The 11,682-nt window shown below is 46.5% G+C and overlaps 1 protein-coding gene across 1 annotated transcript; it reads left to right on the plus strand.

Annotated features, from left to right (window-relative positions):
- The first annotated feature begins 922 nt into the window (after positions 1–922).
- On the plus strand, positions 923–11,192 carry TRNAU1AP (tRNA selenocysteine 1 associated protein 1). The gene is made up of 8 exons (XM_077260174.1): positions 923–1,064; positions 4,282–4,379; positions 4,628–4,727; positions 4,919–4,971; positions 5,099–5,125; positions 9,333–9,483; positions 9,584–9,617; positions 10,816–11,192. Exons 1-8 carry the CDS (start codon positions 1,041–1,043, stop codon positions 10,950–10,952), a joined length of 624 nt encoding a protein of 207 aa, XP_077116289.1. The 5' UTR covers positions 923–1,040; the 3' UTR covers positions 10,953–11,192.
- The last annotated feature ends 490 nt before the right edge of the window (positions 11,193–11,682 follow it).

Consider the following 11,682-nt stretch of genomic DNA (forward strand, 5'->3'; position numbering starts at 1 on the left):
TATATATATATATATATATATATATATATATATATATATATATATATATAATCTCTCTATATCTTTTCTATGTGTGCACATTTATTCTACCTATTCTATTCTGTCAGTGTGATTTTACTGTTTTACTGTACACCGCACTGAATTACCGGCTTTTCTCTCTAACACCGCTGCGTATTTCTCGCAAGTCACACACATGGTCCGTATGTAATCCGTATTTTTCTCGCCCCCATAGACTTTCATTGGCGATCTTTTTGGGGCAATACGGTGACAAACGCAGCATGCTGCGATTTTCTACGGCCGTACAAGACCGTATAATACGGATCCGTAAAATACGGCAGATAGGAGCTGGGCCATAGAGAATCATTGGGCTGTGTGTAATGCGAATTTTCTGCACCTCTCACACGTCCGTAAAACTCGCTAGTGTGAGGCCGCCCTAAAAAGGTTATGACTCTGTGAAGAAGGGGAGGAAGAAAACGAAAGAGCAAAAACAGAAAATTGCCTTGTCCCTCAAGGGACGAGCCACAATACCACGTGTCACCTGTGGACTGGTGGGGCGCTGTTTGGAGGACAGTTCTGACGGAGCAACGCAGCAGTGCGCCGCTCGCTTTATGGTAGTTTCTATAACAACCACACACAAGAAAAGTCGCCTCATGTTTTAATGACGCATGAACGCTGTTGCTTGTAGCAACCGATAAAAGATCTATTTTATAAAATGAGAAGGCGCTGCCTGGTTTCTATGGTTACGGCCAAGGGCAGATTTTATTCTGTTTTATTGAAGGGATAATTCTAATGTACTTTTCATTCGCAGTAATCACAAGCCCGTATATGGCAACAATGGAGAATTCCTGAACGTTTTCACATCATTTATTAGTTAATTACAACTAATTTGACTGATTGGTCGCCAACAAAATGGCGGCGTCCGTGCACAACAGGTGAAGATACCGGAAGTACTTCAGTGTCGGAATGTGATTGGTCGAGCGTCTTTAGGGCGGGGCGTACAGTGTTGGCGGCTGTGTGGGATACGAGCTGCAGCCGCGGACATGGCGAGTCTGTGGATGGGAGACGTGAGTGAGGCCGGGGGCTGCGCGGTACATGGGGGTGCTGCCGACACCCCGCGGGCAGAGGAGCTAATACTGAGCTGCTCCATAAGCTACAGCTCCCAGCATCTGCTGCTAGAGAGACAGATGGTGTGCAGAGCGAGGAGCAGGGCATGCTGGGAGGTGTAGTGTTATGCAGGAGACGCTGGGAGTTGTAGTGGTGGTACGGTGGGTGCGGGGCACGCTGGGAGTTGTAGTGCTGGTGCTGGGCACGCTGGGAGTTGTAGTGGTGGCACGGTGGGTGCTGGGCACGCTGGGAGTTGTAGTGGTGGTGCTGGGCACGCTGGGAGTTGTGGTGGTGGTACGGTAGGTGCGGGGAACGCTGGGAGGTGTAGTGGTGGTACGGTGGGTCCTGGGCACGCTGGGAGTTGTAGTGGTGGTACGGTGGGTCCTGGGCACGCTGGGAGTTGTAGTGGTGGTACGGTGGGTGCGGGGCACGCTGGGAGTTGTAGTGGTGGTACGGTGGGTGCGGGGCACGCTGGGACTAGTAGTGGTGGTACGGTGGGTGCGGGGCACGCTGGGAGTTGTGGTGGTACGGTGGGTGCGGGGCACGCTGGGAGTTGTAGTGGTGGTGCGGGGCACGCTGGGAGTTGTGGTGGTGCGGGGCACGCTGGGAGTTGTAGTGGTGGTGCGGGGCACGCTGGGAGTTGTAGTGGTGGTGCGGGGCACGCTGGGAGTTGTAGTGGTGGTGCGGGGCACGCTGGGAGTTGTAGTGGTACGGTGGGTGCGGGGCACGCTGGGAGTTGTAGTGGGGGTGCGGGGCACGCTGGGAGTTGTAGTGGGGGTGCGGGGCACGCTGGGAGTTGTAGTGGTGGTACGGTGGGTGCGGGGCACGCTGGGAGTTGTACACTGTGTTCCAAATTATTATGCACAAAGAGTTTAGGAGTGATAAGGTTAGAATTTTTTTGTCTGTCATTTAAACTCATTGATGGTGATGTGTGTCAGGGCTCTTTATATCACTGAAAGCAATTGCAGATACCTGTGCACATTAGTTTGGCAGATGTGTCCGAATAAAGGCAAGACTACTTAAGAAGGCTGTTCCACATTATTAAGCAGCCTACATTATTTGCCAAAATGGGAAAGAAAAAGGATGTGTCGGCTGCTGAGAAGCAACAAATTGTGGAGTATTTAGGTCAAGGCATGACTACAATCAACATTGCCAAGACACTTCATCATGATCATCGCACAATCAAGAAGTGTGTAGCTGATTCCCTGCACACACGTGTGCGTGCTGATAAGGAAAAATTGAGGACTCTTTCCAACAGGCAATTGTATAACGTTAAAAGAGCAGCTGCAAAAATGCCTGGTCATAGCAGCAGACAAGTTTTTGAAGCTGCTGGTGCCTCCAACGTCCCCAGAACAACAAGATGCAGGGTCCTTCAGAGGTTTGCAGCTGTGCGTAAGCCATCCTGCCGGCCACCTCTATCCACTGCACACAAGCAGAAACACAGCTCCAGTTGGCCAAACGATACATGAAGACTGACTTCCAAACCGTTTTGTTCACCGATGAGTGCTGTGCAACGCTCGATGGTCCAGATGGATGGAGTGGAGGATGGCTGGTTGATGGACACCCCATGAAAACACGGCTAAGGTGCCAACACGGAGGAGGTGGAGTAATGTTTGGGGCTGGAATCATGGGGAGATTGTCGGCCCCTTTATGATCCCTGAAGGGGTAAAGATGAACTCCATAATCTATGTGGAGTTTCTAAAACACTTCCTGCCATGGTTCAAGAGGAAGAACCGTGCTTTCCTCAGCAAGATCATTTTCATGCATGATAATGCACCGTCTCATGCTGCAAAAAACACATCTGCATCTCTGGCTGCTATGGGCATAAAAGAGGACAAACTTATGGTGTGGCCACCATCTTCCCCTGACCTCAACCCCATTGAGAACCTCTGGAGCATCATCAAAAGGAGTGTCTATGATGGCGGGAGGCAGTTCACATCTAAGCAACAGCTCTGGGAGGGTATTCTGTCCACATGCAAAACAATTGAAGCAGAAACCATCCAAAAACTGACAAATTCAATGGACGAGAGAGTTCGGGAGCTTCTTTCGAACAAGGGGTCCTATGTGCAAATGTAACATCACCTAGAATAAAGTTTTCACTTGAAAACTGTTTGATTTCATTTTGTAATAAGCTGATAAATAAAAAAAAAAAAAAAGGTTGAAAACTCTGCTGTGCATAATAATTTGGAACATGCATTTTGAGTGTTTATTTTTTTTAAAGATACTGTTTTTATAGGCAGTTTGTTCCAAAACATTGCAATTATACTAGAATAGTAGATGACTGGAAAATAACAATGACTGCAATTCAGATAGGTAATTTAGAGAAAATATGAGGAAATATTATTTGCATAATAATTTGGAACACAGTGTAGTGGTGGTACGGTAGGTGTGGGTCACGCTGGGAGTTGTACGGTAGGTGTGGGGCATGCTGGGAGTTGTAGTGGTGGTACAGTAGGTGTGGGTCACGCTGGGAGTTGTAGCGGTGGTACGGTAGGTGTGGGGCATGCTGGGAGTTGTAGTGTCGCGGTAGGTGTGGGGCACGCTGGAAGTTGTAGTGGTGTTGCGGTAGGTGTGGGGCATGCTGGGAGTTGTAGCAGTGGTACGGTAGGTGTGGGGCACGCTGGGAATTGTAGCGGTGGTACGGTAGGTGCAGGGCACGCTGGGAGTTGTACGGTAGTACGGTAGGTGTGGGCACGCTGGGAGTTGTAGCGGTGGTACAATAGGTGCGGGGCACGCTGGGAGTTGTAGCGGTGGTACGGTAGGTGCAGGGCACACTGGGAGTTGTACGGTAGTGGTGGTACGGTAGGTGTGGGGCATGCTGGGAGTTGTAGTGGTGTCGCGATAGGTGTGGGGCACGCTGGGAGTTGTAGTGGTATCACGGTAGGTGTGGGGCATGCTGGGAGTTGTGGTGGTACGGTAGGTGTGGGGCATGCTGGGAGTTGTAGTGGTGGTACGCTAGGTGTGGGGCATGCTGGTAGTTGTAGTGGTGTCAGCGGTAGGTGTGAGCCATGCTGGGATTTGTGGTAGTACGGTAGGTGTGGGTCACGCTGGGAGTTGTAGCGGTGGTACGGTAGGTATGGGGCATGCTGGGAGTTGTAGTGATGTCGCGGTAGGTAGAGCCGCGCACATCGGACAAGGTCATGGTGTCTCTGATAACCGGATTCTTTCCTCTGACAGATCGATGAGAACATGGACGAGGCCTTCATCATGCAGGCCTTCAAGAGCATGGGCGAGAGCGTCCTCAGCGTCAAGATCATCCGCAACCGCTTAACAGGGTGAGGGCACGTGGCCGGCGCAACTGCAGGAAATGGCCCTGACTGTGCGACTGGTCCGTTTCCTGTTCACAGCTCCCATGCAGAGCTATGCCTGTGGATACAGACCCTGCGCAGTCGGCTGTTATTGATTCTCCGCAGGCAGTTGGAGGAGGATCAGACTGGATCAGTCACATAGTGTACACCACACGGGAGGACAGGTGGCATTATGAGCTGTCATGTGACGCTGTGTTTTCGTTCCTCTGTTCCAGCGCGCTTTCCGGTTACTGTTTCGTAGAATTTTTGACGCAATCCTTGGCTGCCAGGTGCCTGGCGAACGTAAATGGAAAACTGGTGCCCGGTGCCAACCCCGTGAGTACGATCAGCGTTTTCATGATTTGCGGTGGTCCGGAGGGAGCGGAGCAGGGCGCACAGCACCGCAGAGCCTCCGTTTCATGCTCCGCCCCCGCACTAGGCAGGCCGAAGTATCGTTTCTTTGTGTAGTATTCCTTTAAGTGATTAACAGATGAGATGCAAATGAACAAAATTGATTTATTTTTCAGCCCAAAAGATTCAAGCTGAAGCACGCGCTTTACACGAAGCCGACCGACACCATGTGAGTAGTTTCAGCGTCTATTGCTGCTGCAGAATGAGTTAACTGAGAATCTGTCAGTGAGCTCCTTCCGATGTTCCACTGGGTGAGTTTGTAACTTTTATCTCTTTTTATATTTTTTTTTCCCTAGCTCCTCTCAGCTGACTTCACTTCAGAGGTAAGAGTGCAACATTTACAATGAAAGCCAATTGAGCCCCAAATACAGTGAAGGAAATAAGTATTTGACCCCTTGCTGATTTTGTAAGTTTGCCCACTGACAGACATGAACAGTCTATAATTTTAAGGGTAGGTTAATTTTAACATTTAGAGATAGAATATCAAAAATAAAATCCCGAAACTCACATTGTATAAATTATATAAATTTATTTGCATTTTGCAGTGAGAAATAAGTATTTGACCCCCTACCAACCATTAACCCCTTTCTGACATGTGACGTACTATCCCGTCGAGGTGGGGTGGGCCCGTAAGCCCACCGACGGGATAGTACGTCATAGCGATCGGCCGCGCTCACGGGCTGACTATCGCAGCTGACATCTGGCACTGTGTGCCAGGAGCGGTCATGGACCGCCCCTGGCACATTAACCCCCGGAACACTATCAAACATGATTGCAGTGTTCCGGGGGCATAGGGAAGCATCGCTCAGGGAGGGGGCTCCCCGCGTGCTTCCTTGAGACCCTCGGTACAAGGCGATGTGCTCACCTTGTACCGAGCGTCTCCTCCCTGCAGTCCCCTGATCCAAAATGGTGCTCAGAGCAAGTGCAGGTAAGCCTGCAGCCCTGCTTGTCAGATGGCTGATCCAACACGGTGCTCTGCAAAATGTCAGATCAGCGATCTGACCCTATAACATGATGCCTCTAAACCCCCCCCTCCCGGGGCAATGTTGTGAAGTAAAAAATATATATATATATTCACATCTGTAAAAAAAAAAAAAATCCTAATTAAAGAAAAAAATGTATATATTGCTCCCATAAATACATTTCTTTATCTAAATAATAAAACAAAACAATGAAAGTACACATATTTAGTATCACCGCGTCTGTAACGACCCCACCTATAAAACTGTCCCACTAGTTAACCTCTTCAGTGAACACCGTAAAAAAAAAGGCAAAAAACACACCGCTGAACAAAAAGTGGAATAACACGCGATGAAAAAGACGGATATAAATAACCATGGTACTGCTGAAAACGTCATCTTGTCCCGCAAAAAACAAACTGCAATACAGCGTCATCCTCGAAAAAATAAAAAAGTTATATTCCTCAGAATAAAGCGATGCAAAAATAATTATTTTTTCTCTAAAATAGTTTTTATCGTATAAAAGCGCCAAAACATAAAATAATGAGGTATCGCTGTAATCGTACTGACCCAAAGAATAAAACTGCTTTATCCATTTTACCAAATGCGGAACGGTATAAACGCCCCCCCCCCCCAAAAAAAAATAAAAATAAAATAAATAAATTCATGAATAGCTGGCTCTTGGTCATACTGCCTCACAAATATTGGAATAAAAAGCGATCAAAAAATGGTTCCAAAATGGTACCAATAAAAACATCGACTCGTCCCGCAAAAAACAAGACCTCACATGACTCTGTGGACCAAAATATGGAAAAATTATAGCTCTCAAAATGTGGTAATGCAAAAAATATTTTTTTGCAATAAAAAGCGTCTTTTAGTGTGTGACACATGCCAATCATAAAAATCCACTAAAAAACCCACTATAAAAGTAAATCAAACCCCCCCTTCATCACCCCCTTTAGTTAGGGAAAATAAAAAAAAAATGTATTTATTTCCGTTTTCCCATTAGGGTTTGGATTACATTTGCGGTTGGGATTAGGGTTATGGTTGGGATTAGGGTTAGGGGTGTGTTGGGATTAGGGGTGTGTTGGGATTTAGGGGTGTGGTTAGGGTTGGGATTAAGGTTAGGGGTGTGTTGAGGTTAGGGGTGTGTTTGGGTTAGGGTTTCAGTTAGAATTGGTTTCAATGTTTAGGCACATCAGGGGCTCTGCAAACGCAACATGGTGCCCGATCTCCATTCCAATCAATTTTGCATTGAAAAGTCAAACAGCGCTCCTTCCCTTCCGAGCCCTGCCATTCACCCAAACAGTGGTTTACCCCCACATATGGGGTATCAGCGTACTCAGGACAAATTGTACAACAACGTTTGGGGTCCATTTTCTCCTGTTACCCTTGGGAAAATAAAACAAATTGGAGATGAAGTAAATTTTTTATGAAAAAAAGTTAAATGTTCATTTTTTATTTTTTTTTTTACATTCCTAAAACTCCTGTGAAACACCTGAAGGGTTAATAAACTTTTTGAATGTGGTTTTGAGCACCTTGAGGGGTGCAGTTTTTAGAATGGTGTCACACTTGGGTATTTTCTATCATATAGACCCCTCAAAAGGACTTCAAATGAGATGTGGTCCCTAAAAAAAAAAAAAAAAATGGTGTTGTAAAAATGAGAAATTGCTGGTCAACTTTTAACCCCTTATAACTCCGTAACAAGAAAAAATTTTGGTTCCAAAATTGTGCTGATGTAGTAAAGTAGACATGTGGGAAATGTTACTTATTAAGTATTTTGTGTGACATATCTCTGTGATTTAAGGGCATAAAAATTAAAAGTTGGAAAAATGCGAATTTTTCGCCAAATTTCCATTTTTTTCCACAACTAAATGGAGGTAATATCAAATAAATGTTACCACTATCATGAAATACAATATGTCGAGAAAACATTGTCAAAATCACCGGGATCCGTTGAAGCGTTCCAGAGTTATAACCTCATAAAGGGACAGTGGTCAGAATTGTAAAAATTGGCCGCATTAATGTGCAAACCACCCTTGGGGGTTAAGGGGTTAAGAGTTCTGGCTCCTACAGACCAGTTAGATGCTCCTAATCCACTCACCTGCAGTACAGACAGCTGTCTTACAGTGTCACCTTTTATAAAAGACTCCTGTCCACAGACTCAATTAGTCAGACTCTAACCTCTACACCATGGGCAAGACCAAAGAGCTTTCTAAGGATGTCAGGGACAAGATCATAGACCTGCACAAAGCTGGAATGGGCTACAAAACCATAAGTAAGACGCTGGGTGAGAAGGAGACAACTGTTGGTGCAATAGTAAGAAAATGGAAGAAATACAAAAGGATCTGGGGCACCATCCAAAATCTCACCTCGTGGGGTATCCTTGATCATGAGGAAGGTGAGAGAACAGCCTAAAACTACACGGGGGGAACTTGTTACTGATCTCAAGGCAGCTGGGACCACAGTCGCCAAGAAAACCATTGGTAACACATTACAAAGTAAAGGTTTAACATGTGCAGCCCGTCTGAAGTTTCCCAGTGAACACCTGGATGATTCTGTGAGTGATTGGGAGAAGGTGCTGTGATCAGATGAGACAAAAATTGAGCTCTTAGGAATTAACTCGTGTTTGGAGGAAGAGAAATGCTGCCTATGACCAAAGAACACCATCCCCACTGTCAAGCATGGAGGTGGAAACATATTTTGGGGGTGTTTCTCTGCTAAGGGCACAGGACTACTTCACCTCATCAATGGGAGAATGGATGGAGTCATGTACCGTAAAATCCTGAGTGACAACCTCCTTCCCTCCACCAGGACATTAAAAATGAGTCGTGGCTGGGTCTTCCAGCAAAACATACAGCCAAGGCAACAAAGGAGTGGCTCATAAAGAAGCACACTAAGGTCATGGAAAGGCTCGGTCTCCAGACCTTCATTCCATAGAAAACTTATGGAGGGAGTCGAAGCTCCGAGTTTCCAAGCGACAGCCTCAAGATATTAATGATCTAGAGATGATCTGCAAAACTCCTCCTGACAAGTGCGCAAACTTCATCATCAACTATAAAAACGTCTGACTGCTGTGCTTGCCAACAAGGGTATTACCACCAAGCATTAAGTCTTGTTTGCCAGAGGGATCAAATACTTATTTCTCACTGCAAAATGCAAATAAATTTACTGTATATAATTTATACAATGTGATTTTATTTTTGATATTCTCTCTCTCCATGTTAAAATTATAGTCTGTTCATGTCTGTCAGTGGGCAAACGTACAAAATCAGCAAGGGATCAAATACTTATTTCCACCACTATACATAAATTCCAGTATAAAATAAATGGCCCCTTTAAGGTGGTTGGTGTACTAGAGGTCCGACCTTTGTAGCCCGTGGACCCTCATTTTGTCGTGTGTTTGGGGGCATGTAACTCCTTCCTACCTCCGCAGTGTAAAGCATGGACGCTTTTGACATTGTAGTAATGTTGTGAGTTTCCTGCTGTCACATTTGGCCATGGAGATGTCTCTTCTGGGTTTGGATGAATATATATTTATTAAAAAAAAAAAAAAAAATTATATCCCCAGTCCTGCGTCAAGGAATCCGGCCTCTGAGTACGTGCAAGCGTTCAACTACTACACCCAGCAGTTTCAGCAGATGATGACCAACTGGAAGTATGACGATAAAAATAACACCTACACCTACCAGCAGTACGGCTACACCGACGATAACTGGCAGGTAGGTCCTGCTCACAGCTGCAGTCTGTCACAGTGTGTCAGCGCGGGCAGCGCTTTCAGATCTTGAACTTCTTAAACTCCTTTTTTTACTTTTTTTTTAGGCACCTGAAGAGTTTGAAGAGGAGGATCTGGAAGGTCAGACCCCCGACATCATCGCATTCTGAAACTTTTTGTTTTCCGTCTCTCTTAAAGAAAAAAAATAAAATGCAATTTGCCGTCAGGTTACACCAGCCACAGATTGCAGATCCTCGGTTTTAGGGTTTAGATCTCCAATGGGTATCTAGTCTGAAGGGGACCGTTAAAAAATGCCCAATCCTTTAACCCATTCACGACATCTATCGAAATCTAAAAATAATGAACCGAATCAATAAACTTTGTAAACAGAAAAAAAAACTCTAGAATGTCAAAATGTCACCGCAAAAGAAAAAAATGCTGTAAAAAGCGATCAAAAGGTCAGATCTATCCACTTCTGGCGTGATCAGAGATTGACAGCAGCATTTATCGGGTTAACAGCCGCAGGTGGATTGCGATTCCACCTGCGGCTGTTAGGCTAAGTTCACATTGCGTTAGTGGGTGATCGCTAACGGACAGCGTTGCACGGCGAAAATGTCGCAATTAACGCCGTGCAACGGGTCCGTTAGCGCGCCCATTGACAGCAATGTAAATTTCGCCTGTAGCGCATCGCTAGCGCGTGCCTTTTTCGGCTCGCGGTAGCGATGTGCTGTTCTTTTGTGACGCGCCGCAGACGCTGCTTGCAGCGTCCGCGGCACGCCCGAGGTCCGTTCCCCGCTCTCGCAGATCGGGGATCTGCGAGAGCGGGGACGTTAACGCGGCCCCGAAAAATACATTGCGTTAGGGCAATCCGTTTAGCGCTAGCGGATTGCGCTAACGCAATGTGAACCTAGCCTTAGGGGCACATGTCAGCTGTTCTAAACAGCTGACACGTGCCAGGAAAGATGTGGGCTCAGCGGCGGAGCCCACATCAAAGGGAGGGACACGACATGCGCCGTGCATGTACGGCGCATGTCGTGACGGGATTAAAAACCATTCCTATAAATAAAAAAATAAAAAATGGCCAGAATTTTTTTTTTTTTTCACAATTTTACTGCATGGAGTTTTTTTTTTTTTTTTTCCCCCCCACCTTCCAGTACATTATGTGATAAAATGAATGGTGTCATTCAAAAGTGAAAAAAAACGATGTCTCTGGGAAGAAGGGGAGGAAAAACCAAAATGAACATTGGTGTTAATGGGCATCGAGGTCTTAAAGTCTCACGTTCCCAATGTTTTTTCTGTCCTCTCGTTAACGTCTCTTCTTTGGTTTGATCATTTCCAGATCCCAACCCCTCGGTGGACGTGGCAGAGGCCAATAAGCAGTTCATGGAGCAGAGCGAGGAGCTGTATGGGGCCCTGATGAGCTGTCGCTGGCAGCCACTCGACACCGTCACTGCCACCATCCCAAGTGAACAGTGAGCAACGCCCTGGAGCTGTCCTCGTCCCCGGGGTTCTGTCTCGTGTTGGACGCGTTGTATATTTCTGTATAGATGACGTATGCGATGATTTGGGCGATGGGGGAGAAGATGCTCATGCATCAGGAGGAACAGGATGAACACTGCTAGATGCTCCAGCTCAGATAGGAGGGTAATGATGGCTGTGCTCCAGGAGACCAGAACAAAAGGATGTTCAGTGTAAATAAATGTATCCTGTAATATACTCTGCTATTAAGTTTCCTATTGTTCTTGCTGTCATTGAATGGAAACCATATATTGACACAGACCGACGCACAGTCGTTGGCATTCTCAGTAATTGCTCCACTGACAGGCTGTCATCGCAGCGAACAGGAGGCAGCAGCGGCGGCCGCCCACCAGATCCTGGATGCATGAGTCTTAATAAATGAAAAAGAAATCCAGGCCTGATTCATCGCAATGATATAAATTTATATTCCGGTTGGGAGCAGGTTCTGCAATTAGAGAACATTATTTCTCTATCCCCATGATGGCACCACGGAGAGAGGGGTCCGCCCCCAGGGACAGGAAACCTACAGGTGAAAAAGGGCGTACCTCTCTCCCACATCAGTTGGTTTCCTGTCCCTGACGGGGAACCTACAGCACGTACCTGAAGGATCTTCGTGGGATTCCAGGAGCTGGTACAGTCAACTTCATAACAGGGGGCGCCCTGTTACGGCTGGATCAAGCAGTTTTTT

This window comes from Ranitomeya variabilis, chromosome 4, assembly GCF_051348905.1.
Source record: "Ranitomeya variabilis isolate aRanVar5 chromosome 4, aRanVar5.hap1, whole genome shotgun sequence".
Taxonomy (NCBI): domain Eukaryota; kingdom Metazoa; phylum Chordata; class Amphibia; order Anura; family Dendrobatidae; genus Ranitomeya; species Ranitomeya variabilis.

What these genes read in the sequence shown, in the direction of transcription:
- TRNAU1AP (XM_077260174.1), top strand. Translation starts at nt 1,041, where the DNA reads ATGGCGAGTCTGTGGATGGGAGAC. An exon ending in CGAGTCTGTGGATGGGAGAC is followed by an intron (nt 1,065 to 4,281) that starts GTGAGTGAGGCC and finishes TTCCTCTGACAG; the next exon opens with ATCGATGAGAACATGGACGA. An exon ending in TGGTGCCCGGTGCCAACCCC is followed by an intron (nt 4,728 to 4,918) that starts GTGAGTACGATC and finishes TTTATTTTTCAG; the next exon opens with CCCAAAAGATTCAAGCTGAA.